Genomic DNA, 27,227 nt, shown 5'->3' on the forward strand with positions numbered 1-27,227 from the left:
AGGAAATAGATGTCTAAGACTGGATTTGTACTCGTATCTTTCTGACTCCAGATCCAGCACTCTATTCACTTTGCTGCCTTGCTGCTCTTATAAAGACTTTTCATTAATTAACAATTAATAATTTATCAAGTGGCTCATTCATGCCTATAGTATTCATAGCTCTTCCCCCCACAAATTCTGATAAACCAAAAGACTATTACTCATACATGTAGATCAAATAAACTCTTTACTAAATGAATTTGAAACTAGCAAAGTGTAACATCAACTGGGCCTGATGTACTCCTCCAACTCTTTTCTATATCTCCTGGCTCTGCTAGGTAAAAGGGAGTTAAGCTCACAGACTTGGTTGAAAAGACTCCTGAGGGGTGGCTAGGTGGCATAGTGGATAAAGCACGGGCCTTGGAGTCAGGAGTACCTGGGTTCAAATCTGGTCTCAGACACTTAATAATTACCTAGCTGTGTGGCCTTGGGCAAGCCACTTAACCCCATTTACCTTGCAAAAACCTAAAAAAAAAAAAAAAAAAAAAGACTCCTGAAATCAAAATTACAAGGTGGTAAAAGGAAATCATCTTATCACCTCCAAGGTTCTGAGTAGGGTGACTTCTAATTGTGATGACACTTACTTCTAGAACATTGTCCAATCTTTTGATATCTTTAGAATGAAAGTAGTGCAGGAGAATGCAATGGCAGCAAAAGTCTGAATGTAACCAAGTGGTTATATATATATATATATATATATATATATATATATATATATATATATATATATATATTTGTCATGTCTTCAAAAATTGAACTGCAAGCACCTGAAGGAGGAAGTATTATGCCCTATATTTTGTTTTGAATCACCTACCAAGCTTAGCACAATGCTATGCACATAGAAAAATATTCAATAAATACTTCTATTTATGGGAAGAGCTCAAAATGAAGACACAGGATAAAAAGGAAGGGAAAGAAAGCACATACTGGAAATCTTCTTATGTTTGCTTTTGACTGTACTTGATTCCCTACCCTAATCCTGAATATTCTTAAAAGTCAAATATGTTCTCCATTAGTTACTGTATTAGGCAGCACAGAAATGCAACCCTATTCCTACCCTTCCCCCAGCTCTCAAATGTGAATTTACTTCCAACTCTATTCCTTCCATTTACCTGAAAAAGAGTTTCTCCAGCCCATTCTGTGGTACCAGATTGGTACTGTCCAGAGTGCAGGGAAGGTGGTGATTCTGGAACAAAAACACAATCTCACCCGGATGAAGGGTTGGAATCATATATACCTTCACACAGAATTTCTCCAATAATAGCCTAGGAACCAATGAAACAGAAAACCAAGTAAGAAACTATCATTAAAAACAAACAAACAACAACAAATGAAACCCTAGCATTTATGGATCAGTTTTCATCAACTGTTATAACATGACCATCTCCTACCTTTGCTCATGTATAAGTATTCCATAGTCATCTTCAGAGTTTTCCAAAGGGGGAGACTATGGTTAGCTTTGGGATTACTTCTCAGAAATGACATATCCCATTCATCTCATCTCAGAATCTGGTTCTTATAGAGCAGATAAAATTCAGGCACTGTTAGTGCCAGTAGGAACCATGGAAGACTCCTCAGTTCATATTTCTATTTGGTGTAGAGACTACTATTTTTTCTGAAGTTATTCCAAAACTAATCCCTAAAGTGACTTTCTGGGAGAGTAGGGCTCACTAAATATTACTAGAGTACTATCAAATATGACTAAGTATCGTAGTCCCCAACATTCATTCATTCAATAAATACTTGTTGAGCACATATTGAATAGTATATACTATATAAAAGAGAAGCAATATAGTACATTAAAGAGTGCTGGGCCTAGGGTCAGAAAGACTTAGAGACAAATCCCACCTCTGATACCAGCTCCACGAGCATATTGTTCAAGTTACTTGATCTCTTGATGCTTTAGGCAACTAAGACATCTACTTAAATTAAGAGCCTTTAGTGAAGAGACTCACCACACCCACAAAATCCCAAATAATTTGACATTTATAGGTAACATGACAGGTTAAAAGAAGTATGAGTCCCTTCAACAAGCACTTATTTAACAAAATAGAAAGAATATAAAAATGAAAATGAAAAAATTTGTATTCTATTGGAGTGTGGAATGGGAATGTTTGGGGTGAAGAGGGGAAGACAGCTAAACAAATAAAAAAATATGAAACTAATTCCTGGACCATGGGAAATTTTGGGCAAGGGAGAAATCAAAGGAGGCTTTGTGTTGGGAGGAGGACTATGACTTGAGACAAATAGAGGATTTCAAGAAGTGAAGGTGAAAAGCATTCCAAAGAAGCATTTCAGGCAGGAAGGATAGATTGTACAAAGTCATTGGGGCAGTAAATTACAAGACATGCATAGGGAACAAGTAGGCCAGTTTAACTGGAAGTTATTGTAGTTGAGTTGGTTCAGTCCTGTCCAACTCTTTGAGATCCCATTTGGTTTTGGGTTGGTTTTTGTTTTTGTTTTTGGCAAGGATACTGGAGTAGTTTGCCTTTCCTTCTCCAGCTCATTTTACAGATAAAGAAACATAACATAGCTTGTAAGGTCAAATTTGAACTCATGAAGAGGAGACTTTCTGATTACAGCCCCAGAATTCTATTCATTGTATAGAAATAGCAATCTGGGAGATAGAAGATAGATTGTAAACTTTAAATGCTAAACAGAAGCAAGATTATAACCTACAGGCAAGAAGGACCCAAAGAAGATTTTTTTTTTTAGGTTTTTGCAAGGCAAACGGGGTTAAGTGGCTTGCCCAAGGCCACACAGCTAGGTAATTATTAAGTGACTGAGGTCGGATTTGAACCCAGATACTCCTGACTCCAGGGCCGGTGCTTTATCCACTACGCCACCTAGCTGCCCCCCAATGAAGATTCTTTAAGAAAGAAATGGCATGATCATGTCTGAGCTTTAGAAATATCAGTTTCCTTAATGGACTTGCTCATTTCATCAGTGCAACAAACAGGGACAGTTTTAGGGCATCTGTGAAAGAGAGTACTTTCTGTATCCAAATAAAGAATTGTGGAGTTTAGGGGGCGGCTAGGTGGCGCAGTGGATAAAGTACCGGCCCTGGAGTCAGGAGTACCTGGGTTCAAATCCGGTCTCGGACACTTAATAATTACCTAGATGTGTGGCCTTGGGCAAGCCACTTAACCCCGTTTGCCTTGCAAAAACCTAAAAAAAAAATGTAATTATAAAACTTGAGACTGTCTAGAATTGGGAGACAAGAGGAAGCCAAGAGTAAAAGAGGAAAGTGTAAGACTGAGTGACTGAAAAATATGGACATGATCCCAACCCTCAAGGAGATTGCAATTAGAGGAAACACTCACCTAAAAATAACAGTTAAGTAACTATACAATGCAATATATGATGAAGCACCCAAAAACTGAATACAGGTATAGGAATGCAGAGGAAGGAGAGATCTCCATAGCATGGTTTGATGGGGGAAGGTTTCTTAGAGATGGAAAAGTCAGAGAGGAAGAAGGAAGGTATTCAAATCAAGGGATAGTATGGCAAAAATGTAGAGATCAGTTTATTGTGTGATAGGAGGTTCATTTTAGGGTTCATGCTATAGGAAGTTTTGCTTTGGGAGAAAATAACAGTATACCCAAGGAATGAGAGGTACTGCACAGATAGAATATGATTTTATACAAAGACCTTTGCAAACCACAAAGTGAGTTTGTGTATGTATGCATGTATTGTATATGTAGGTTTATATGTGAATATGCATATGTATACGCATATATGAATATACAAGTGTGTAGGATTTATTTTTATAATTTATTATTACTTACTTCTCATCCTGTAGCAAGTAATCCAAACTATTAACATATTCATCTTGATTGCTGGAGCCAAGCTGAAGAAAAAAATAGCAAGAACAAAAAGAGAGAGAAAAGTAATGTAAGCTATCATTTCAAGGGAATAATCCTCAAATGAAAAGGAATATTTTCCAGAGCTAGCAGATTCTAAAAAGAATGATGAAAGCTCTAAGCAGAAGCTTTCCTGAAAGACCCAAACAGTTTTTCTAAGACTATTAGCTTTTGTGAGGCTTTTGTGTTTTGTTTTTCATTCATTAAAACTCATTTGACTGAATTTTCAATTTATTCAATTGATCGGGTTAGTCTGGATTACTGGAATCCAACTCAGGGGCAAGGCATATTTCTCATATTTTATGTTCTACAATATGGTTTCCTGTTACAAATACTTTTATTGCTTCATTTTCCTATTTCCCTAAAATTATTACTCCCATTCATAGACTCTAATCTTAGAGTCCAAAATTCGGAAATTGGGACCTCTTAGAATCAAACTTTCAAAGAATCAAATCACAAAGAGTCTCTATGGGGGTTTATAAGACCCATGTAGGGCACTGTGTATCTAATATGTGACTATAAAAGACTCCAAACTGAAAATGAGTTTGTTTTTTTATACAAGGGCCTTGAATCATAGCCAAACTAAGGAATTATAGGATAAAACCAAGAAAGGAATTTTAGTAAACCTATGAATTTGCAATGTTTTGCCATGAGATCTAGAGAACTATAAAACTAACCCATGCAGATAATTCTGAAGGTTGAAGAGAAGGGTCAAGTGCTGGCAATGCCATGTGGTGACCAGGACCTTCCATGTTTTGGAACAGCTCCTCCAATGTCACCAATGCCTCCTTAGGGTCAGAGTCCAGCCGCAGGGCCTCCTCATCTAAGGATTCTGAAAGGCAGCTGCCAGAAGGAACCTGGAATGGGATTTCCTGAGAATATGATAAAGTTTCCTGGTTTACAGGCTCTTCGATTTTTGTCTTTGGAGACAGACTCAACTCTGTGGATTCTACCACCTTAGCAATTTCTCTGTCCTGTCCCAAAGTCGCCTCCAAGTCTTTCAAGTCAGTGTCCTCAGTGTTATTTTCTAAGACTTGTAGGAGGTTTAGGGGTGGTGAGGGACTTGGGTTGGGGACCTTCTGGTATAGGAAGTCAATTGGTGGAGGGCTCCAATCTTTACTAAATATATCACCAGACCCCTCATCAGTAAAAGGAAGGATGCTGGTATTCCTTGAGGGACTGGGCCAGCTGGGTTGTGAGGCCTGCTGGGAATGTTCATCTAAGTCACTAGGGGTATCCATCTTCAGTTTCTTGTGGTGGTCCTGGATCCCATCAAAATCTGGATTGTCCTGGTCCCAAGAGTGATGAAAAAAGTATTGTGTCAGCAAATCATCATAGAATCCATGTTTCTGGTCAGGCATTTGACTAGTTGGAGCTCTTGGAATTGACTGAGAAACTTTAAGACAAAAGATGAGAATAATAAAAGTTTACATGGAATCCAGGGCACAGTGCACATTTATGATTATATACAAAACATTTTTGCTGTTTTGAAGCAAAGAATAATTCAGCATTTCAACAAATATATATTAAACTTTGCACATAAAGGAAATTATAAGATAAGAAATCACCTAATAGAGAAAAAAATTAATATCAGAAAAAAAGCAAAAAAAAAAATTTTAAGAAAGGTTCTCTACTCCTCTAATTAAGTACCACCCTGGGAATCTGTTAATGCTTCACATAGTTAAAAATTGAATGCCTCAACTATGGGTTTTGGATGACTTTAAATTCACAACAGATACTGCTGTCTTAGTTGCAAATTCATTCTAAAACAGTGTTCATTCCCTTAATGCTTCTAATATATCAAAGATTGTATTTAGATACAATTTAAATACAAAGATTATATTTAAATACAATTGTATTGAGATACAAAAAATAAAGAAATGACATATTACCTTCCTGGCGAGAAGTAGTCATCCTGCTCTTCCTAGATCTAGGTGTCCTTGAACCCCTAGTGATTTTATCCTGAAAGAAATGTACTGTTAGTGAAATTTAGGAAAGTAGAATGCCTTAATGAGCTCATATTGTTCTGTGATGAGGAATATGTTTTCTTTGTCCTGATCAAGGAACTTCTTCTCTAGTGTTTCAATTCAATTTAATTAAATATTCAACCATGGCAAAGATAGGGTCAGGTTAATACAGAAAATCAATTTTGGTGCTTCCAGGAAAAAAAATAAGCACCAGAGGTAAAGTGTTCCATGTCACCCAATAAAACAATGATAAAACAAAAAATATACACAGGAATCTTTTTAACTCTCAACATATATATGTATGTATGTGTGTACACATACATGAGGTGTATATATATATATATACACACATATATATATACACACACACACACACACACACACACACACACACATTTGTCACTTCACAGGGAAGTGTTCCTTAGAGAGAAAGGTGACAGAGAAATTGCTCATTCCCTTCACTCACCCTTGCCCAGTCACCATTTTGGAATTGTTTCTGGGTAGAAGCAGGGACAGTGAAACAAGAAAATGTCTTGCCAAACTTCATCCTCTTAAACTCCCAAAGGTGCTGGTATTCCATCAGGCTTGATTAAAATCAATTGCTAAAGAATCCTAGGACAAATTTCAGGTGAGAAGAGAGTAGGATTTAATACCAGCACTTTTTTTCTGCCATCTCTGAAGAATGAGCCAGTCTTTTGCTTGATGGCCTCTTCTTTGGATGATAACTGAGGTCTTGGTGAGTAAAACCCTATTGTTGCGCTACTTGTAAGTTATTCATAGCCTGTAATTTCTTTCTTGAGGTGGGTTGGGTGGTTTTCAAAGGCCCTGCTGACCTCTCTGATGGATCAGCCATCTTATTCAGGAATTTGGGAATGGGGTATACCCTCAGTGAGGAACCTGAACTGCCTGCTTGTTCTGAGGAAGAAGTCAACTCTAGTTCTCTGGTTGGAGGCTAGAGACTGATATCCAAGCAATGACAGAGCCTCAGAATTCATTTGGTGATAAGAATCAAACAAACCACCTTCTGCTCAAAAGCCAATACTTTTGTTTTATGGACTCTTTCACTAGAGGATGGAGAATATCATCTTCTTTGCCACCTGCAATAATCAAGAAGAGGAGGCAGCTAGGTGACATAGTGGATAGAGCACTGGCCTTGGAGTCAGGAGTACCTGAGTTCAAATCTGACCTCAGAGACTTAATAATTACCTAGCCATATGGACTTGGGCAAGCCACTTAACCCCATTGCCTTGAAAAGTCTAAAATTAGGGGCGGCTAGGTGGCATAGTAGATAGAGCACTGGCCTTGGAGTCAGAAGTACCTGAGTTCAAATCCAGCCTCAGACACTTAATAATTACCTAGCCGCGTGGCCTTGGGCAAGCCACTTAACCCCATTGCCTTGCAAAAACTAAAAAAAAACAAAAAAAAGTCTAAAATTAAAAAAAAAGAAATATATGAACAAACTTCTACCCATTGCTGCTAATCTTACCCTCTGGTATCAAGAAGAACAAGTAGTCTATACTTAGAAATCTAGGAAAAGCCAGAGGTATGACCACTATTCACTTCAAATAGAATAATTCCTTCCTAAAGATGCCAGAATAAATCATTCAGACACAGTGACAAGCTCCAAAATACTCATCTAATATTTATCTGTGTTTTGAGGTAGACTAATACTCTCGCAAATCAGAAGAGCAGTATAGAAGTATAGAAGAAATGAAGCCAGACACCCTAAGGTGTCAGTCATGTGAAGAAGCAATCTAGCCTTTTTTTTGACTGGAGTTTTTACTATAGGATCAACCCTGCTGGGAAACATGGCAATATGCTTATGTTCAGAAATCCTTCAAAGTGATGAGAATTGTGGAGAAATTTGAACACCACATTGATTAGGACATTGCTGGGCTTTTGACATTAGAGTGCTAACAGCTGAGATGCAGATTGTTAGATTTTTGACTCCTCACATTGCAAGGAAATAGATGCTGCTCTCAGAGACCTTCAAGGTTGGAATCACTTAGCATGGATAGGTCAAACTAGACCTTACAAGAAATCTAATCTCTTTTCCGCATGAACTTCAAATATTTGAACATAGATATTTCTGATCCTCCCCTAAATCCTTCTCCTCTCCAGGCTAAATCTCTAGCTCCTTCAAACAGTCTTCTTGTTGTATGATTTTTAGATTTACTGCTCTTGTTTGCCTTCCTGAGTGCTCTCCAGCTTATCAGTGGTGACCAAAACTGAACAAAATATTCCACAGACTAATCAAGGCAGAATACTTTGAAACTATCATCTTCCTACTACAAATGCAGGCTAAGACTATTTTGTATGTGATATCATTCATATTGAGCTTGCAAAACACTAATACTTCCATTTTCCCCAAATTAAATGCTAGCTGCACCTTCCTCAATTTGAATGTATAAAATTATTTTTTGAATTCAAGTGTAGGATTTTAAATTTATTCCTGTATTGTTTTATTTTAGATTCAGAAGAATGTTCTAGCCTACTGATGATAACTTTTGAGGTCTTGATTCTGTCATCCATTCTACTGGCTCTCCTAAATTCTATGTGATCTGTAAATCTGATAAACTTATAGCTCTGTCTGGATCAAAGTCACTGATAAAAATTGTGAGGTTGGCAGAGAGCTAAGAACAGATCTCTGAAGCCCTAGAGTACAAATTACAAAAATGAATTTATACAGTGATTTGATCTTTCCCTGTATTATACCATTTTGGGAGCACTAGAAGCTTGAGGGTTTCTAGGTGGAGTTTGAAAGCCACAGAAGGATAAGAAGATAGAAGTTCGGGTCAGAATTTCCCTCCCACCCAGAAGTGAAGCCCAGCATTAAGCACAAAATCAAAAAGTAGACTAGAAGAATGAACAAGTTTACACAATAAAAAAGAATGCAACAACAAAGAGTTATGGTGATAGGGAAGCTCAAGACTCAAATACAAAAGAAGAGAATGACTCAATAAAACCTACAAGCAAAACCTCAAGAAAAATGCAGCTATGATATAACATCAATAAGAATTCATAAAAGAATTAAAGTAAGCATAAAAGAAAGAGCTGAAAAATTATTTTGAAAAGCAATGGAGGGGGTGGCTAGGTGGCGCAGTGGATAGAGCACTGGCCCTAGAGGCAGGAGGACCTGAGTTCAAATCCAGCCTCAGACATTTAATAATTACCTAGCTGTGTGGCCTTGGGCAAGCCACTTAACCCTATTGCCTTGCAAAAATCAAAAATCAAAAACCCAAATTAAGAATCAAAGAGGAAAGAATAAGAAAACAGTAAAGAGAAAGATAAGAAAAAAAAGAATAGAAAAAATAGATACAAAAAGAAAATAACTTTTTGAAAATTAGAATTAGGGAAGGGGAGGCTAGGTGGCAGTGGATAGAGCACTGGCCCTAGAGTCAGCACTGCCTGAGTTCAAATCCAGCCTCAGACACTTAATAATTACCTAGCTGTGTGGCCTTGGGCAAGTCACTTAACCCCATTGCCTTGCCAAAAAAAAAGCTAAAAATAAAAAAAATTAGAATTAGTCAAATAAAAGCTTGTGACTCCACAAGACATCAAGAAATAATTTAATAAAGCCAAAAGACAGAGAGAGAGAGAGAGAATAAAACATAAAATCGCTCATCAGAAAAAAACAAGTGACCTGGAAAACAAATCAACGGGAAATAATTTAAGAACCACTGGACATAAAAAAAAAAGGAATCACTGGACAATCTGAAAGCAATAAACAAAAAAGAACTTAGACATATTTCAAGAAATCATAAATTAAAACTGATCAAATATTTTAGAATCAGGAGGCAAAGTAGAAATTAAAATAATATACCAGTAACATTATGACAAAACAAAAGGAAAACAAGTAAAAATCCAGAGCTACTAGATCAAAGGGAAAAATACTACAGGCAATCAGGTACCAAGGAGCCACAATCAGGATCATACACTATTTAGTAGCCATCACAATAATGGAGTAGAGAACTTGGAACATAGTATTTCAGAAGGCAAAGGATCTTGCTTAAAACCAAAAATAACCTACTCAGAAAAACTGAGTATAATCCTAAAAGGGAAAAAGTGTTTTTTTTAAACAAAATAGAAAATTTCCAAGGCTTCCTGATGAAAAGACCAGAAATGAGTAGAAAATTTTACATGTAAACATAGAAGCATAGAAAGGTAAATCTGGTGAGAGATCATAGGGGACTAAATAATGTCAAACTATCTACACAGTCATATGGGGAGATGATTATGTAGCCCCTATAGAGTCTAATTAGAATAGTCTAATTGTGTTTTTGAATGATCTCAAAAGAAAAAATGGAATGGATAGGGAAGAAAAATGAAATGAAAGATGATGGGAGCAAGAAAAAGAACCGGTGGAAATTATCTCACATTAAGTGGGGTGGGCAAGGAGGAGTTCATACAAGGAAGGCAGGGATAGTGGAGAGAGGGAACAGACAGTACTTGAACCTCACAATGAACTATAAATGTGAATTAAGATTAATTCATCCATAAAATGGAATAGGATAGCAGAATAGTGTAGGAACTACAATTAAACAATACATCTCTAATTCTTTTAAAAAATTATTTATTTCTAATGTTGTTTCAAAAAATATTTTGAGATCCAAATTATCTCCTTTCCTTTACCATTCATCTAGAAGGCAAGCAATATATTAATTATACTGTGAAAGCATGTTGAAACAAATTTCCAAATTATCCATGTTGAAAAAAATGCAATAAATAAAGTGAAAAAAATTATACTTCAATTTGCACTAAGACTTCATCAGATGAATAGTATTTTTCATCTTGAGTCCTTTGGAATTGTCTTGGATCATTGTATTGATCAGAGTAGCTAAATCATTCACAATTGATGATTTTTTTAATATTGCAGTTTCTGTGTATGTTGATGTCTAGCCAACATTATATTGTTTACAAAAAACAAGAAACAAAGATACACACAGAGTTAAAATGAGAGGATGGAGCAGAATCAGAATGATTGAGAATGCTTTAGTTGAAATTAAAAGACAGCTCTCAGACAAATCAAAAGCAAAAATAGACTAAATTAAAAGAGATAGGCAGGAAACTACATTTTGCTAAAAGGTATGAGAGACAATGAATTAATATCAATGCAAAATATATATATATGTACCTAATGGCATAGCATCTAAATTCTTAAAAGAAATGTTAAGTGAATTACAAGAATTAGATGGTAAAACTTATTGATAATGGGGTTCCTCAATTTATCCCTCTTGGACTTACATAAATCAAACCAAAAGATAAATCACAAAGAAGTTAAAGAGGTGAACAGAATTTTAGAAAAGTTAGATAAATCTCTGTAGAATACTGAATGGGAATAGAAAGGAATATAACTTAATTCTCAAAAGTGCAGGACACATTACAAACAAATGCAAAAAAGCAGAAATAAAAAAACCTTTTGCTGATCATAATGCAATAAAATTACATTCAATAAAGAGTATTTAAAACTAAGTTTAAAAATTAATTGAAAAATAAATAACTTGGTCCTAAAATATATAGGTCAAAGAACAAATTATGGAAACAATCAATAATTTCACTAATAATTATAATAATGGTGATGAGACAACATAATAAAATTTGTGGGATTTAACCAAAGCAGTAATCAGGGGAAATTTCATAATTGTAAATTGATTTATTACTTCCTTTTTGACCCCTTAAAGTCTTGCTTCTGATATCATCATTCTATCAAAACTTTTCTCTCCAAAGTTACCAATGATGTCTTTGTTGCCAAATTCAATGGGCTTTTCTTAGTTCTTTATCCTTGACCTCACTATAGACAATATACTGTTGCTCACTCTCTTCTCCTTAATACTCTTTTTCCTAAGTCTTTGAGTCATCATTCTTTCTTAGTTTTCCTCATACTTTCTGCCAATTCCCTCCCTCCCCCCAAGTCTCTTTTGCTGGATACTCATTCAAATCATGTGCTATATGCATAGTTGTCCTATAGTATTCTGTCCTGGCATCTCTTCATTTCTCCCTCTATACTTCCCATGGGGTTCTCATCAGTTCCCATGGATTTAATTACTATCTCTATACTAAGGATCTCTGATTTACCTAGCTTGCCCCAACTTTTCTGCTGATCTCAGATTTCACATTTCTAACTGCCTTTCAGATATCTCAACTGAATATATCCAAAGTTATCTTTTGCCCTAAACCTTTCTTCACCACCACTACCACAATAGAGAAGGAATACCAAATTTATAGTCCTTAGATATACAGTCTAGGACTTATTCTCAACTCTTTACTATTTCTCATCCCTCATATCCAATCTATTGCTAAGGTCTCTCAATTTTCTTTTTTGTGAAATCACCCAAATACATCCCCTTCTCTCCTCTAACACTGCCATGACTCTGATGAAGCTTATACTTAGAATACTACAATAATTTGCTGGTAGGTCTCCCTTTCTCAAGTCTCTCCCTGTACCAATTCATCCTCCATTCATCACTAAGGTGATTTTCCTAAGGCTCAGGTCAGACCATGTCACCCTTTCCCTGCTACTCAATAAACTACAGTGGGTGTTCCATGAATAAGTCATTCCATCTCTTGACTTTGGCCACTTTCTTTAACTGTCTCCCTTTGCTGGAATACTGTCCCTCCTCAACTCTATTTACTGGCTTCCCTGGTTTTCTTTAAGTCACAACTAAAATCCCAGGAAGGCTTTCCCAACTGCTTTTAATGCTAGTGCCTTTCTTCTGTTAATTAATTCTGTTCATTATTTCCTATTATCCTGTACTTATATTAGTAGATATTTGTCTATGTGCTGTCTCCACCTTATATTGAAATTTCCTTGAGAGCAGTACTGAATTTTGCCTCTTTTTGAGTCCCTAGCATTTAGCAGATTACTTGGCACAGAGTAGATACTTAACAAATGTTAATTAAGTGGTTGATTTATTATCATTTATTATTTATTTGGTAATCAACTCAAAAATAACTTAGAAAATTAACAAACTAAAACCCACCAGTTAAATATCAAAATATATAGCTTAAAAAAAATCAAAGGGGAGATCAACAAAATTGAAAGTTTAAAAAAAGTTAATAAATCTCAGATCCAGCTTTTTGGGGAAAAAAAAGATAAGCCATTAGCTAATTTGATTAAGAAAACCACAACCAACAAAGAAAAATAAAAGCAAATATTAGGAGATATTAATCTAAAAGAAATTTACAAAATATAAATTGACCAATTTAACAGAATAGGCACCAGCATACTTAAAAACCCCATCTTAGAAAAAAGAATTAAACAAGTAATAAATTCTTTGTTTGGGGTTTTTTGGCAAGGCAATGGGGTTAAGTGGCTTGCCCAAGGCCACCCAGCTAGGTAATTATTAAGTGTCTGAGACTGGATTTGAACTCAGATACTCCTGACTCCAGGGCCGGTGCTCTATCCACTGCGGCACCTAGCCGCCCCAATAAATAAATTCTTAAAGAAAAAAAAACAAAACTAGATGTATTCACAAATTACTTCAATGAAACACTTAAGGAATAATGAATTCCAGTAAAACTGTTTGGAAAAAATCGAGGTAAAGAAGGGATCCTACCAAATTTTTTCTATGACACAAATTTGTTCTCTCAGAGAGAGTCAGAAAAGAAAAAAAAAACAACAGACCAATTTCTCTAAATACAAAAAAAATGAATTGTCAAGGAGGTGGCATGAATATATCACAAAAATCACTTAATGAGGCTGAATTTATAATGGTTCATGATTAGAAAAGCTAAGCATAATTGACTGTATTAATAACAAAACCAACAAAAATTATATGATTATTTCAATGGAAGCATCTTACATTTGACATATTAAAGCATTTATTCTCTCTTTTTTTTAGTTTTTTGGTTTTTTTGAAAGGCAATGGGGTTAAGCGACTTGCCCAAAGTAACTCAATTAAGTAAGTTTTAAGGGTGTGAGACTGGATTTGCACTTCCTGATTTCAGGGCCAATGCTCTATTCGCTGCACCACCTAGCCTGCTGCCATTCATTCTTTTTTTTTTTAAAGAAAGGAACACTTGAAATCATAATAATAAATGGAGCCTTCCTTAACATTATAAGTAATACCCATCTAAAACTCAAGAATGAATATTATCTGTAATAGGGATAACCTAGAAACTTTTCCCCAAAGATCAGGAATAAAGCAAGGATGTGCTTTTTCACCATTACTATTATTCAATATTAAACAAGCAATATTCATAGAGAAGACAAGGAAAAGAAACTGAAGGAATAAGCAAAAACAAAAGAGAAAGAAAACTGTCATTTTTTTTGCAGATGACAAAATGGCTTATTTACAGAACCCTAGAAATTTAAGTAAAGAACTAATCAAAACCATGAAATACATCAACAAAGTTTTAAGATATTGAATAAATCCACACAAATCATTTATATTTCTGTATATTACCAACAAAATCCAGTAAGTTGAGATAGGAAGAGAAATTCCATTTAAAATAACTACAAATAGTATAAAACACTTGGGAGTCTACCTACCAAGGTACACACAGGAACTATATGAATAAAATTATAAAACACTTCACATAAATAAAAGAGATCTAAATTGTGTAGAAATATTAATTTTTCGGGGCAGCTAGGTGGCACAGTGGATAAAGTACCGGCCCTGGAGTCAGGAGTACCTGGGTTCAAATCTGATCTCAGACACTTAATAATTATCTAGCTGTGTGGCCTTGGGCAAGCCACTTAACCCCATTTGCCTTGCAAAAAAGCCTAAAAAAAAAGAAATATTAATTTTTCATGGAAAGGATGAGCTAAGGACAATACTACCTTAAAAAAATCGACTTATTCAGTGCCATGCCAAACTACAAACAAAATTACTTTTTACAGCTAGGAAAAATAATAACAAAACTCTTCTTTAGGAATAAAAAGTCAATGGACATAACAATGGGAATCAGTATCAGAGAATACAATTTTTTTTAAAATACGAAAGAAGACCTAACAGTTTCAAATCTCCAACTATATAACAAAGGTATCATCATCAAAATAGTTTGGTCCTAGATAATAAATAATATATAAGTTGTTCAGTAAAACATATTAGATACACAACTGAGCACAACAACCTAGTGTTTGATAAATACCAAGAATCCCAGCTATTGGGGCAAAAACTTACCATTCAACAAAATTGATGGGAAAACTGAAAAGTAGACACTAGACATAAGCCAAAAACCTCACCTTAAATACCAAGATAAGCTCAAAATGAATACATAATTTAGGTATATAGAATGATATCATAAGCAAGTTAGTGGAACATGGAAAAAATTACCATCAGATTGCATTGTTGGAGGAGCTGTGAACTAGTTCAGCCATTGTAGAAAACAATTTACAACTTTGCCCAAAAAGCTATTAAACAACATATATCTTTTGACCCATGAATACTACTGCTAGGATCCTAAAGAAATGAAAGAAAGAAAAAGACCCATATGTTCAAAAATAGTAGCTCATTCTGTGGTGGCAATGAACTGGAAAAACTAAGGGGATGCTCATCAAATTTCAAAGCAATGGCTGAGCAAATTATGATAAATGAATGTGATGGAATACCATTGAGCTGTAAGAAATGAAGGGGATGATTTTAGAAAAACATGAAATAACTTATATTGATACAAAGTGAAATAAGCAGAACTAGAAGAATAATTTATACAAAAACAACTATACTATAGCTAATGAACTTTGAAAGAAATCTGATCATTTGAAATCATAAATTCAAAGGATGCAGGATGAAAAAAACTATCTCCCTCCAGATAAAAACATGATCAAGTACAGACTGAAGCATGTTTTCTTTTTTTCTTTCCTTTTTTTTTTTTGGTCATGGTTAATATGGGAAATTGACTTGCATGACCATACACATTTGTAATAAGTTTTGTTTTTCTTGTCTTCTCAATGAGTGGAGAGGAAACAGAGGGAGAGATTGAAAATCAAATAAAATTAGTTTTTAAAAATGAACCTATAAAAAGGCACACGTCTCCTGTTGTATTTTTCTCACCCCCCCACTCCAAAGATATGGCACCCAGATGTGAACCAGACTGTTTTCAGTTTAATGTGTTCCTTGACAAGCATACATAATAAAGATCCACAGTTTTATGCACTGTACTTTTTTTGATGCTGTATTATATATATGGAAATGGCCATTTCATTTTGTGTTAAAAAACAAAAATTAGGAAGAAATAAGAAGGTGCTTTCTTGACTAGAGACTATTTCTAATCAAGCATTATTACAACTGAAAGGCAGGGAAATAAGGATGTAAACATCCAATATTAAAAAGGGGGGGGGGCTGTGTCTCCCAATTCAGGCTAGAAATGTAGAGGTTACTTATAGGTCCAATCTCACTACTGATGGGCATACGAACTCTGACCTGTTCCATTTCCAACCTAAATCAGTTCATCCTTCCCTAAACAGTAATACCTTCCCTGGTACTTCTGTCCATGCCTCTATCCACCTCTCCCAAACTTACCATGTTGCTGAAAGACAGTGCAAACATCCAATTGGACTTAGTTCATTGCACCTCAGCACTTCCAAACTCAAAGAGATCCTCCAGCTTCAGACTCATGGATAGCAGGGCAGGTATGAACCACCAATATAACAGAATATAAACATGCTGTAAGAAATGAGCATGATGAATACATAGAAGCATAGAAAAATCAAAGTAAAAAAAATAATAAATACAATGATTTCAGAAACATAAATGAAAAGAAATACCACCACAAAATAATCAAAGAAGAATCTTGCAAAATAACAAAAAAAAGCAAGCATGACCTCAAGGACATCAGAAGACACCTCCCTGCACTTTGCGCAAGTAAGGAGTCCACTGGTATTGAATATTGTATAAATTGTAAGATTTTTTTTTTTGATGTACTGGTTTTGCTGCAGTTTTTTCTTTTTCCCTTCTTTAAAAGAAATTCTTTGTTGTATGATATGGTTCTCTGGGAGGAGGATATGGAGGAAAATTTAGGTTGTGTAAAAATGAAAATGATCAATATTTTTTAAAATGTTATGTTGGGTTTCATCCACCTGAATCAATTAATAAGCATTTATTAAATTTCTGTTATGTTCCAGGCACTGTAACTGAGATACAGAGACAAAAATGAAACAGTCCCTGCTCACAAGTTCATAGTCTATAGGGAGAGACAACATGGACACAAGTATCTATATTTAATGCAAGATTATTGGGGGGGAGGGGTGATACTAGGTAAGCCAGGTAAAGATCAGGAAAGACTTCATGTAGGACATGACATTTCAACTAAGTTGAGTACTTTCTGGGTATGAGGGAATAACATGTATTAAGGAATGAGAATGGAAGATGAAATGTCCAGGGTGGAAAAAAGGCAAGAAAGTTTGTTTAAATGGAACAAAGAATGTGCATATTTCAGTAATCAAGTTTGAAAGGGAGGTTGGAGTCAAATTGTGAAGGACTTTAAATTTCAGAGAGGAGTTTGCACTTGATCTTAAATGTAACAGGGACTGCTAGAGGATTCCTCCAGGGATTTATGGAGGAGGGGAGTGACAAGGTCAAACCTGGGCTTTAGGACCAGCCAGACTGATAAGATTTTATGCCCAAGCAACCTGTTAAGTCCCCAAAGAACTTCATAGATAAGGAGGATTTAGAAAGGTCCATTATATTTTTCTGAACTTGCAAGTTATTATTATTCATTTTAAAGCAAAATATACCCAATTAAATATTTAAACACATTTTCTAATAGTTCAATTCATAATTTAACAATATTCAAATTAAAAGAGGAATTTTTTTCTAAGTTATAGGGGAAATATCTTCTCTTTGAGTTCGTGTGGTATGTTACTGCTGAATAAATCTACCACAATGCAGAAATTAAAGAGGCAGAAAATTAATCTGAACCAGGACTGGAATTTCTGACAAAATTTTATAGAGAAAATTACATCAGACAGAGAAATAAATTATTTTACACATTACAATCTTGTATACTTATTAAGGCTATAAAAGTTAAAAAAACAAATTCACAATTCCAGGCTCCCTTCGATGTCATTAAGGTTGAACAAAGAATAAATTAGTAAGCAGACTATGTTACAAATTTAAACACTGAGTTCACAAAATCCTAACAACTACACTCTTCCATTTTAAAGATATCCCAATGGGCTATTTGAGGAGAAGGGATTTATTTACATGTCACATAGACAACTAAAAGCTTAGAATAAGGGAAATTCTTCCACATATAATTAGCTAAGGGAATCTTTCCACAAATAGTTAGGTGAATCCAAAAATAATTGAATCACTTTGGGAACCTCAAACACCCCTTTGGCTTCTCATTTAAAGAAACTCACAAAGTCTTCCTTTAGTATTATTATTAAATGAGTCAAGTTTTAGCCATGTGAGGTTAATACAAACAGACAGGCTTCAATTAACTAAACATTCCAGGAAGAATGCAAGGAATTAGGAATTAGGAATCCTAAACCCCAAATTGTAAGATCCAAGTGAACCGATTTTGGAAAAAATCATAATAGTTTATAAATCCTCACAACAAAATGATACAATTATATAACCCTTTAGTTTATCATTTTTTCAAATTCATAATATTTCTTTTTTTTTTAGTTTCTGCAAGGCAATGGGGTTAAATGACTTGCCCAAGGTCACACAGCTAGGTAATTTTTAAGTGTCTGAGGCTGGATTTGAACTCAGGTCCTCCTGTCTCCAGGGCTGGAGCACTGTGCCACCTAGCCACCCCAAAATTCATAATATTTCTTACATAATTTCTCCAAAATCGTAATATAAGAAAAATTTGAAATGTAACAATAACATAAACAATACTATGGATTTTTAAATGAAACAAAAATTATTTCCAGTCAAATAGTATCAATTCAGTTGAATGCATTTCTGAATCTTCTTACACAGAAAATCATATTATCTATATATTAATATGATGTTTTATATTAAATGTATTCAGAGACCATAATAGAGTAATTTCAAAGTAAATGTACTTTTAATTTTTATTAATGTAATTTCTAAACATATCTCCTTGTCAAAATATTTTGGAGATAGTCTATTTCCCAAAGACCAGACCCATCAAGCAGCCTGTGCCTCGAGTTTGGCATAACAATCTTTTACCTTCTGAATGATTTCACTCTCTGGTAAAATTTCACAGAGGGATTTATGCCCCCTATTTCTGAGGGAACTAAGAGTAATGTGCTGCAATCTAAAGTCATTCATCACCTCTCTTGACATGCTCATAATCCCTCTTCCTTGTGAATTGAACCAGGTCCTGCACTCCTGTTCCCATCACAGAACTCTGTTCTGTACCCCACAGAGTAATCATGACCCTCAGACCTGAGACAATCAACTTAAGAACTGTTTCCAGAAGACCCAGGAATACACACATAAGTCTGCCATGGAAATAGCATGGTCCAGTCCACTTGCAATTTATATTTGTAGCATTATTTTCCTTATTCTGAAATTAATTAAACATCTATTTGATCCCTGACTCCTATCTCCAGACTGTTTTGTTTGACTATGACTATTCACAGGATAGAGGTCAGTTCTACTCTGATTGATACCCTTAATGTCAAATATTAAGTATATTTTAACAACTGATCTGATCTACCTATGGAGGATCAAATGTCACAATTATCCTAATAGCTGAACATATCTCATAAAATGAGCCTACATTATAATTCAATATTAGGGAAAATTATTCAAATGTAAGAGATTTTTTTAAAAAGCACCAAATACCAAACACATATAGAAGACAAAATTATCTCATTCTGCAATTTTTATACTAGCAGGAAAACAGTGTTTATGGCTTGAGTAGGTTTTCCCTTTTAAAGCCTCCAAAGTTAATTCGACCTTATTCACACAACAGAGCTTCAGAAGTGGAAGCCCCAGTTTTTTCAGCCTTCCTGCCTGTGCTTTCATGGTTTGCTAGATTTATTATCTCCTCCTTGAGTTCATGTAATAGGTTATTGCTCCCAAACAAATCTATCACAATGAAGAAATTACAGAGATAAAAACCCAGGTTTTATTATGCCTAATCACAGGTTCAGATTTCAGAAAAATATTCTGAACCAAGATTGAAGTTGATAATAAGACTTTATAGAGAAAAATCATAATAGAAAGATGGAGAAATAATTTTTGATATATAAGTCTCTCCCCACTCCAATTCATTCTCTATTCAGCTACTAAAATGATTTTCCAAAAATGCAGATCTGATCATGTCACCCCTCTCTCCCCACTCTATGAACTCTAATGGTTTTCTAGTATCTCCAGGATCAAAAACAAAATGCTCTGTTTGGCATTCAAAGCCCTTCATAACCTAATCTCCTCCTACCTATCCAGTCTTCTTACTCCTTACTTCCCAACATGATCCAGTGACATTGGACTTCCAGCTGTTCTCCAACAAGAAACTCCATCTCAAAGCTTTGGTAATTTTCTTCTGTTGTTCCCCAAGCCTGGAATGTTCTTCCTCCTCTGCTCCAGTAACTACTGATTTTTCTAACTTTAAGTTACAACTAAAATCCCACCTTCTACAGGAAGTCTTCTCAAACCCCTATCATTCCAGTTCTTTCTCTCTCTTAATTATCTCCTCTTTATTGTCTGAAGTAAAGGAAATAATGAATAGAGAAATATATTTTATAATTAATCTGTTCCCTCCTCTACCCCATCCCAAAAGTTAAGACAATGGGGTTAAGTGACTTGCCCAAAGCCACACAGCTAGGCAATTATTAAGTGTCTTGAGTCCAGATTTGACTCAGGTCCTCCTGATTCCAGGGTTGGTACTCTATCCACTGCACCACCCCAATCAACTTTTATAAAATACCTTGCCACACTCTGAAACCCACAAAACAATGGGTCCCTGTCAGAAAGGAGTTAGGAGTTGTCTTTGAGCTACTACCTCTCATCAACAAATTCCTTATTACAGCATCTCTGCTCTTAACTATCTGCCCTCCCAGCCAAGTATCCCTATATCCTCTACTCAGTTGAGTTGCCTGTCTGCCAGTGAAACTAGCCTGCTCTTGGGGAGTAAGATTCCATAAATAACCTCTCATGCCCCTTTTCTTATTGCTCATCCTCTCCTAATGGCTTATGTTGTTGATACAGCTACTACTGTTGCTAATCCTCCAGCAACTTCCAACTGCCTTTACTCTTCTTCTTCCTTAGCTTCTATTAATCACAGCAATACTTCATTTTCTTTTATTTTGGGGTTTGGTTTTTTTTTGGCAAGGCAATGGGGTTAAGTGACTTGCCCAAGGCCACACAGCTAGGTAATTATTAAGTATCTGAGGCTGAATTTGAACTCAAGTCCTCCTGATTCCAGGGCTGGTACTCTATCTACCCTTTCACAGCAATACTTTTTTGTCCCTAAAATTTCTTCTGAGTCAGAGTCAGTCTTCTTTTATGTTCTGCCTGTATCTTTAACCATCTACATTTTTCCCAGCATCATGTCTACATCTTGCTTTTTATACATTTGTTTACAAGGTGTTTCCCCATTCTATTATAAGCTCCTTGAGGGCAGGTATTGTCTTTTGTCTCTTTGTATAGTTTTTTGAATTGACTATCTTTAAGGTGTCATTGGCTGTAAAGGTCATATAGGCCTAATTAAACAGATTCTTTATCTCAAGCTTCCTTCACTTAAGATTGAACAAACCAAGTTAAAAGAAATTGGTAAATAGACTAAGTTACAGATTTAAGCATTGAGTATGCAAAATATTGTATTTGCAAAACCAAAAGGCTACATTTTATTTTTTTGGCAAGGCAGTGGGGTTAAGTGACTTGCTCAGGATCACACAGCTAGGTAATTATTATGTATCTGAGATCAGATTTGAAATCAGGTACTCCTGACTCCAGGGCTGGTGCTCTATCTACCACACCACATAGCTGCCCCAAGGCTACATTTTAAAGAAATCAAATGGGCTAATTGAGAGGGGGCAGATTTAGATGTTTAATAAATAACCAAAAGCATGATTTAAGAAATTCTTCACAATTAAAGTCTTTTAAAAAATTTTTAGACTTTAAAGATGCTGTAATTCCCTTCCTTCTCTCATTTGGTTTCTTATATCTGGAATGTCAAAAGCCTTTCCTTAATACTATCATTCCAAGGGTTTTTATTTTGCTTTGTTTCTAGCCATGTGAGGTTAATATGAACAGAAAACAGGCTTTAACTAAGCAAAATATTTCAAGAGAAATAACATAATGAAATTGAATAAAAGGAAAATGAAAGATTCTCATCACACTAGCCCTGAGTATCTGATTCAATATGACCCAAGTTTTTTAAAATACATATTTTACTTAAAGTATTTTTTTTGCAAGGCTGGGGGATTAAGTGACCTGTCCAAGGCCACACAGCTAGGTAATTTTTAAGTTTCTGAGGCAGGATTTGAACTCAGGTCCTCCTGACTCCAGAGCCAGTGCTCTATCCACTTCGCCACCTAGCTGCCCCTTTCTTAAAGTGTTTTTAAGTTTTTAGAAATACCTAAGTATTTTTAGTTATTTATGCCTCCTCAGAAAAAAAAAAGGTAGAAGAGAAAACAAGGAATGTCACATTGCCCATTGTCCAGGTCACACAAGACAGGGAGTAAGAGCCACTACCCAAGGTTTATATCCAGCTGCACCTAGTTCTGGAAAACACTACCATCTGGCAGCCCAACCCAAAGATATTTTGTCTTCTGCTCCCTTTTAAAACCTTTTAGCCCCCACCTTAAGTCTCCAGTTTCTTTGAGTTTTCTTAACTCCTCCCATTTGTCAAGATAGGAGAGAATCTAAATACCATTTACACTTAGACAAACTGATTCACACTAATGTGTTAACTCACACTGAGTGTCAGTATTTTCACTTCTTTTACTTCTAATTGTGGAATGAAAATTCAGTATACAATTAAAGGAATTTCTGGAAATAACAAGCAGGAAGAGGAAAATGAATGGAGGACACAAGCAGGTTGTCTTTTCCTTTGTTTTGGTTTTGCCTAGGGGCAGAGAGGTGGTACAGTGGATAGAGAATGAGGCCTGGGGTCAGCAAGACCCAAGTTCAAATCCAACTTCACACATTTAAGAGCTGTATGATCCTGGACAAGTCACCCTATATAACCTGGTTTACCTTTTTGTCAAATGAGTTGGAAAAGGAAATGGCAAACCTCTCCAATATCTTTGCCAAGAAAACCCCAATTAGGGTTACAAAGAATTAGACATGACTGAATAACAAACATGTCCACAGACAGATTAAATAAAATATACTTTAATTCCAGAACCAGGCAAAAGATAGAGTCCAAAGGGATGCTGGAAATGATTGACTCTAAATCCTCTTTTTCTTAATTCCTTAACTCCTCTTAGGTTTCTTTGCCTCAAGATTTTGAGATATTTATTTTCACTGCGCCTTTTTCCTTCCTTTAGAACAGAAATTCTTACCTTTCTAGGACCCTGTATCAATAATGCTTTCAATTCATAAAACAAAATACATAGAATTATAGAAGAAATCAATTATACTGAATATATTGAATCAATTATACAATGTTAAAAACATGTTTTAAAAAAAGGTTAATGGAATCCAGATTAAAAACCCCTGAACAAGAAGAATTTAGCTTAGTCTTATTAACAATTCTCCTCACCTCACTAACCCCATCCCTTCAGTCCACCAGACAAGGAAACCAACAGATTCATGGTTCTAGAGTTCTTGCCTCCATTACTCAAAATACCCAATAAGTAGTCAGCAAAATATAGGCATGCAAGGAAATTGCCCTGAGGGTAGGTGTCAGGGTCCTGAGAGAAGGAATTCAGCTAATGGGAAGTAAGATGTAAGACACTTGTTTTTAAAGAGTATAAATTTGGTAATTATGATCATGATAAAAAATAATAAAAGGTATCTACTCTCAGGGAAAACTGTTAAGTATTGATATTTAGCATAATTTCCAATAAAGCTGAAATAGAAAAAGCAGAATTTTGGTTTGGATATAAAAGTATAAAAGCAAGGGTAATTACAATCATTGATGTGAATCACTTATTATTATGCCTACTTATGTGGCACAATAACAATTCTGGATTCATTTTACTATAGCTCCTTGTTTATGTTTGATAAAGTCAATAAACCTCATGTATCCAATCTTTATAGTTTGTTGCTCATAATGGTTGCCTATTTACAACCTTAAAATATTAGATGGGATATTGCAAGACAGTGCAAAAATTACTATAGTAATTCCTAGTCATAGGAGGTTCCCACCCTAGAGGTCATCCCCATCTCTTCACTCTCACCTATATATCTAATCAGTTGCTAAATCTTGCCATTTCTACTTTTCCAGATACATTTCTCTTCACTCATATAACCACAACCCTAATTCATATCCCTATCACATCTTACCTGAATATTGCAGTTACCTTCTAAATGGTTTTCCCATTCCAATCTATCCTCCACCTACATATCAAAGTGATTTTCCTAAAATGTTCTGACCATTTTGCCCTCCCATTAAGTAAGCTCCAGTGGGTTCTCTGATACTTCCAGGATCAAATATACAGTCCTTTGGCATTTAAAACTCTTCATAACTTGGTCGTTTCTACATTTCCAGTCTTCTTACACACTTCACTCTGCTCAATTTTTTCAAAAGTTCACAGGTCCAAGGTTAAGAGTTTCTGGTTTACCAGAAAGACATGAACTGATGCAAAGTGAAGAGAACCAGGAGAATAGTGAACACAGTAAAACCAACATTATGTAATGATCAACTGTGATAGAATTATCTTTTCTTAGCAATGCAGTGATCAAAGACAATTCTAAAAGACTTGTGATAGAAAATGCCATCCACATCCAGAGAAAGAATTATGGGAGCCAGAATGCAGAACAAAGCATACTATTTTCACTTTTTAAAATTTGTTTTTTGTTTTTCCTTTCTCATAGTTTTCCCTTTTGTTTTAATTTTTCCTTCACAGCATGACTAATATGGAAATATGAAACATGATTGTACAAGTAAAATCAAATCAGATTACTTGCTATTTTAGAGCAGGGGCAGGGAAGTAGGGGGAGAAAACTTTACAAAAAAATGAATGCTAAAAACTCTCTTTATATAAATAAGTGGAAATATAAATAAATAAAAATAAATGATATTTTTTTAAAGTTTCTGGATTAGGGGCAGCTAGCTGGCACAGTGGATAAAGCACCGGCCCTGGAGTCAGGAGTACCTGGGTTCAAATCCAGTCTCAGCCACCTAGTAATTACCTAGCTGTGAGGCCTTGGGCAAGCCACTTAACCCCATTTGCCTTGCAAAAAAAACACCTAAAAATAAATAAATAAAATAAAGTTTCTGGATTAGATGACAGAATACCAAAGAGTAAAAGGACTTTTTTTTACTAAGGAGGCAGATAAAATCTTAGTTCAGAAACCAAGATGAGAATGACTTTACTTGAGAAGTCTGCTTGTAGCAGTTTCTAAGCATACATGCAGTAGGAATCAAGGGATATGTTGCCACTCCAGCACTCTAACTTCTGTCTTCATACCTTTGCACTGATTATCCCTTAATCCTGGAATGTCTTCCATACCCTCCCCACTTCAATTCACCATTTAGAATTCCTAGCTCCCTCCAAGATTCAACTCAAATGCCACCTTCTGCAGAAGGATAAGGCATCTCAGTTTCTCCAACTACTAAAATCTTCTCCTCTAAGGTCACCTTACTTCTACTTTGCATGGGTTTAGTAAATACCTAGTTATATCTATTTTTTTCCCTTCTAATAGAATGTAAGCTCTATTAGAGCAGAGGCTCTTTTTGTTTTTCTTTGTCTTCAGCACCCAGCACCTTACTTGAACATTGCAAGTGCTTAATAAGAATTGCTAATTGATTAAAGTTAGCTAAGTAGATTGCCCTTGGGCAGCTAGGTGGCACTGTGGATAGAGTGCTGAGATAGAGTCAAGAAGACCTGAGTTCAAATTTGGCCTCAGACATTTACTAGTTGTGTAGCACCTGGGCAAGCAAGCACCCTTTTTACTTTTCTTTCCTAAGCTGTAAAAGGAGCAGAAGAAAAAGGCAAACCACTCCAGTATGTTTGGCAAGAAATCATCAAATGGAATCATGAAGAGGCTGACATAATCGAAATGATGGAACAAAGAACAACAGAAATTGCTCTCCCCAAGTGGGCACACACTCTGGTACACACATGTAGATAAATAGGACCACTGATTGTCCAAGAGATGTGATGCTATATTTACTTACATACATGAAAGAGAGAAGAAAAACAGAGGAGATAGACTGGGCTGGTGCCTAGATATGGGCTTTAAACAGCAGACAGAATTTCATGGAGCCAGACATTCAGGGAAATCCAACTCTGCCTCTCCCAACATATCTCCTAGTACCCTCAGAAACTGCTAAGAGCTGAGATTTTATCTTACTCCTAAATCAAAAATACCCTTTAACTCTTAGGTAAGCTATCATCTAAACCAGGGGCTCTAAGTCTAGAGTTCATTAAATTACAAATATATATTTTTATAATTATGTCAATATAATTGTTTTCTTTTATGATTGTTTGTGTTTTATTTTACACATGTTAAATCATTATTTTGAAAAGGAAGGGTTTGTATGATTCCCCAGACTGTTGAAGGGGGTCTATAACAACAAAAAAATTCCTGATCTAAATTAATTTGTATTACCTCCCCGAGTTTGATTGGATAAAAATATATGTTTACTATCTATGAGCAGATAGTTTTTTTGCTTGTTTTTATGCACAAGTGTTTGTTGAAAGAAAACTAAGCCTGTAGAAACTAAGTTATTATCTTCCCAGTCTGAGATGGGTCTACTTTCTACACAAATAGACCAGAGAGCATGACTTTGATCCTGAACTTTAAAAAGTTCATCTTATGTCAAGACTACAAAGAGCTGATATGGGAAGAGACTGATGTAATTCTAGCCCAATACTACTTTTGGACATGGGAGAATGGAGTAGTGAGCATCCAGCCAAAGACCTCCTCCTCCTGCTCCACCCAAAGATGGAAATTTCAATCTCCCTTAGAGACAAGGAGTGGGGTGTTCCAGATCTTATTTATCTAAATATAACCTTGAAATTCAGGCTAATCTGAGTCCCAGGGACTGAAGTCAAAATTCTTCCACAGACAATAAATAGCATTGAGTTCAGAGGAGAGAACACTTGTTATTTCAGAGCCCTGAATGCAGATTAGAGAAGTCATAGAACTCTGCAGACCTGGCCCACTACAAATTCATGCCAATTAAAAATCATGTTGAATAAATAAATATATTAAAAATTAGCTATCATTAGAGCACAAGAAATCCTTAATACTACTGAAAAATATGGATAGTGTTTCCTAGTCTGCTAATTTCTATCACTGACTTTCTATGTCTTCACACTATTGAAATGAATTGAACTGTCTTTGTACTTTTTCTTTTTAAGATGGGAAAACCTGAC

The 27,227-nt window shown here is 35.4% G+C and overlaps 1 protein-coding gene across 8 annotated transcripts in view; it reads right to left on the reverse strand.

The window, feature by feature from the left end:
• The window catches only part of FAM178B (family with sequence similarity 178 member B), a 186,213-nt gene that overhangs the window by 132,965 nt on the left and 26,021 nt on the right, over window positions 1-27,227 (reverse strand). For 7 of the 8 annotated variants that reach the window (XM_074210044.1, XM_074210047.1, XM_074210046.1 and 4 more), the window contains 6 exons: window positions 16,333-16,476; window positions 6,336-6,481; window positions 5,795-5,864; window positions 4,580-5,298; window positions 3,828-3,889; window positions 1,152-1,304 (listed from right to left, as the gene is read on the reverse strand). In XM_074210044.1, coding sequence (XP_074066145.1) covers window positions 1,152-1,304; window positions 3,828-3,889; window positions 4,580-5,298; window positions 5,795-5,864; window positions 6,336-6,449 — 1,118 coding nt within the window. In that variant the 5' untranslated portion in view covers window positions 6,450-6,481; window positions 16,333-16,476. The remainder of the gene's footprint in view (window positions 1-1,151; window positions 1,305-3,827; window positions 3,890-4,579; window positions 5,299-5,794; window positions 5,865-6,335; window positions 6,482-16,332; window positions 16,477-27,227) is intronic. The other variant, XM_074210049.1, reaches the window with a different exon arrangement.

Source organism: Macrotis lagotis, chromosome 1 (assembly GCF_037893015.1).
Source record: "Macrotis lagotis isolate mMagLag1 chromosome 1, bilby.v1.9.chrom.fasta, whole genome shotgun sequence".
Taxonomy (NCBI): Eukaryota; Metazoa; Chordata; class Mammalia; order Peramelemorphia; family Peramelidae; genus Macrotis; species Macrotis lagotis.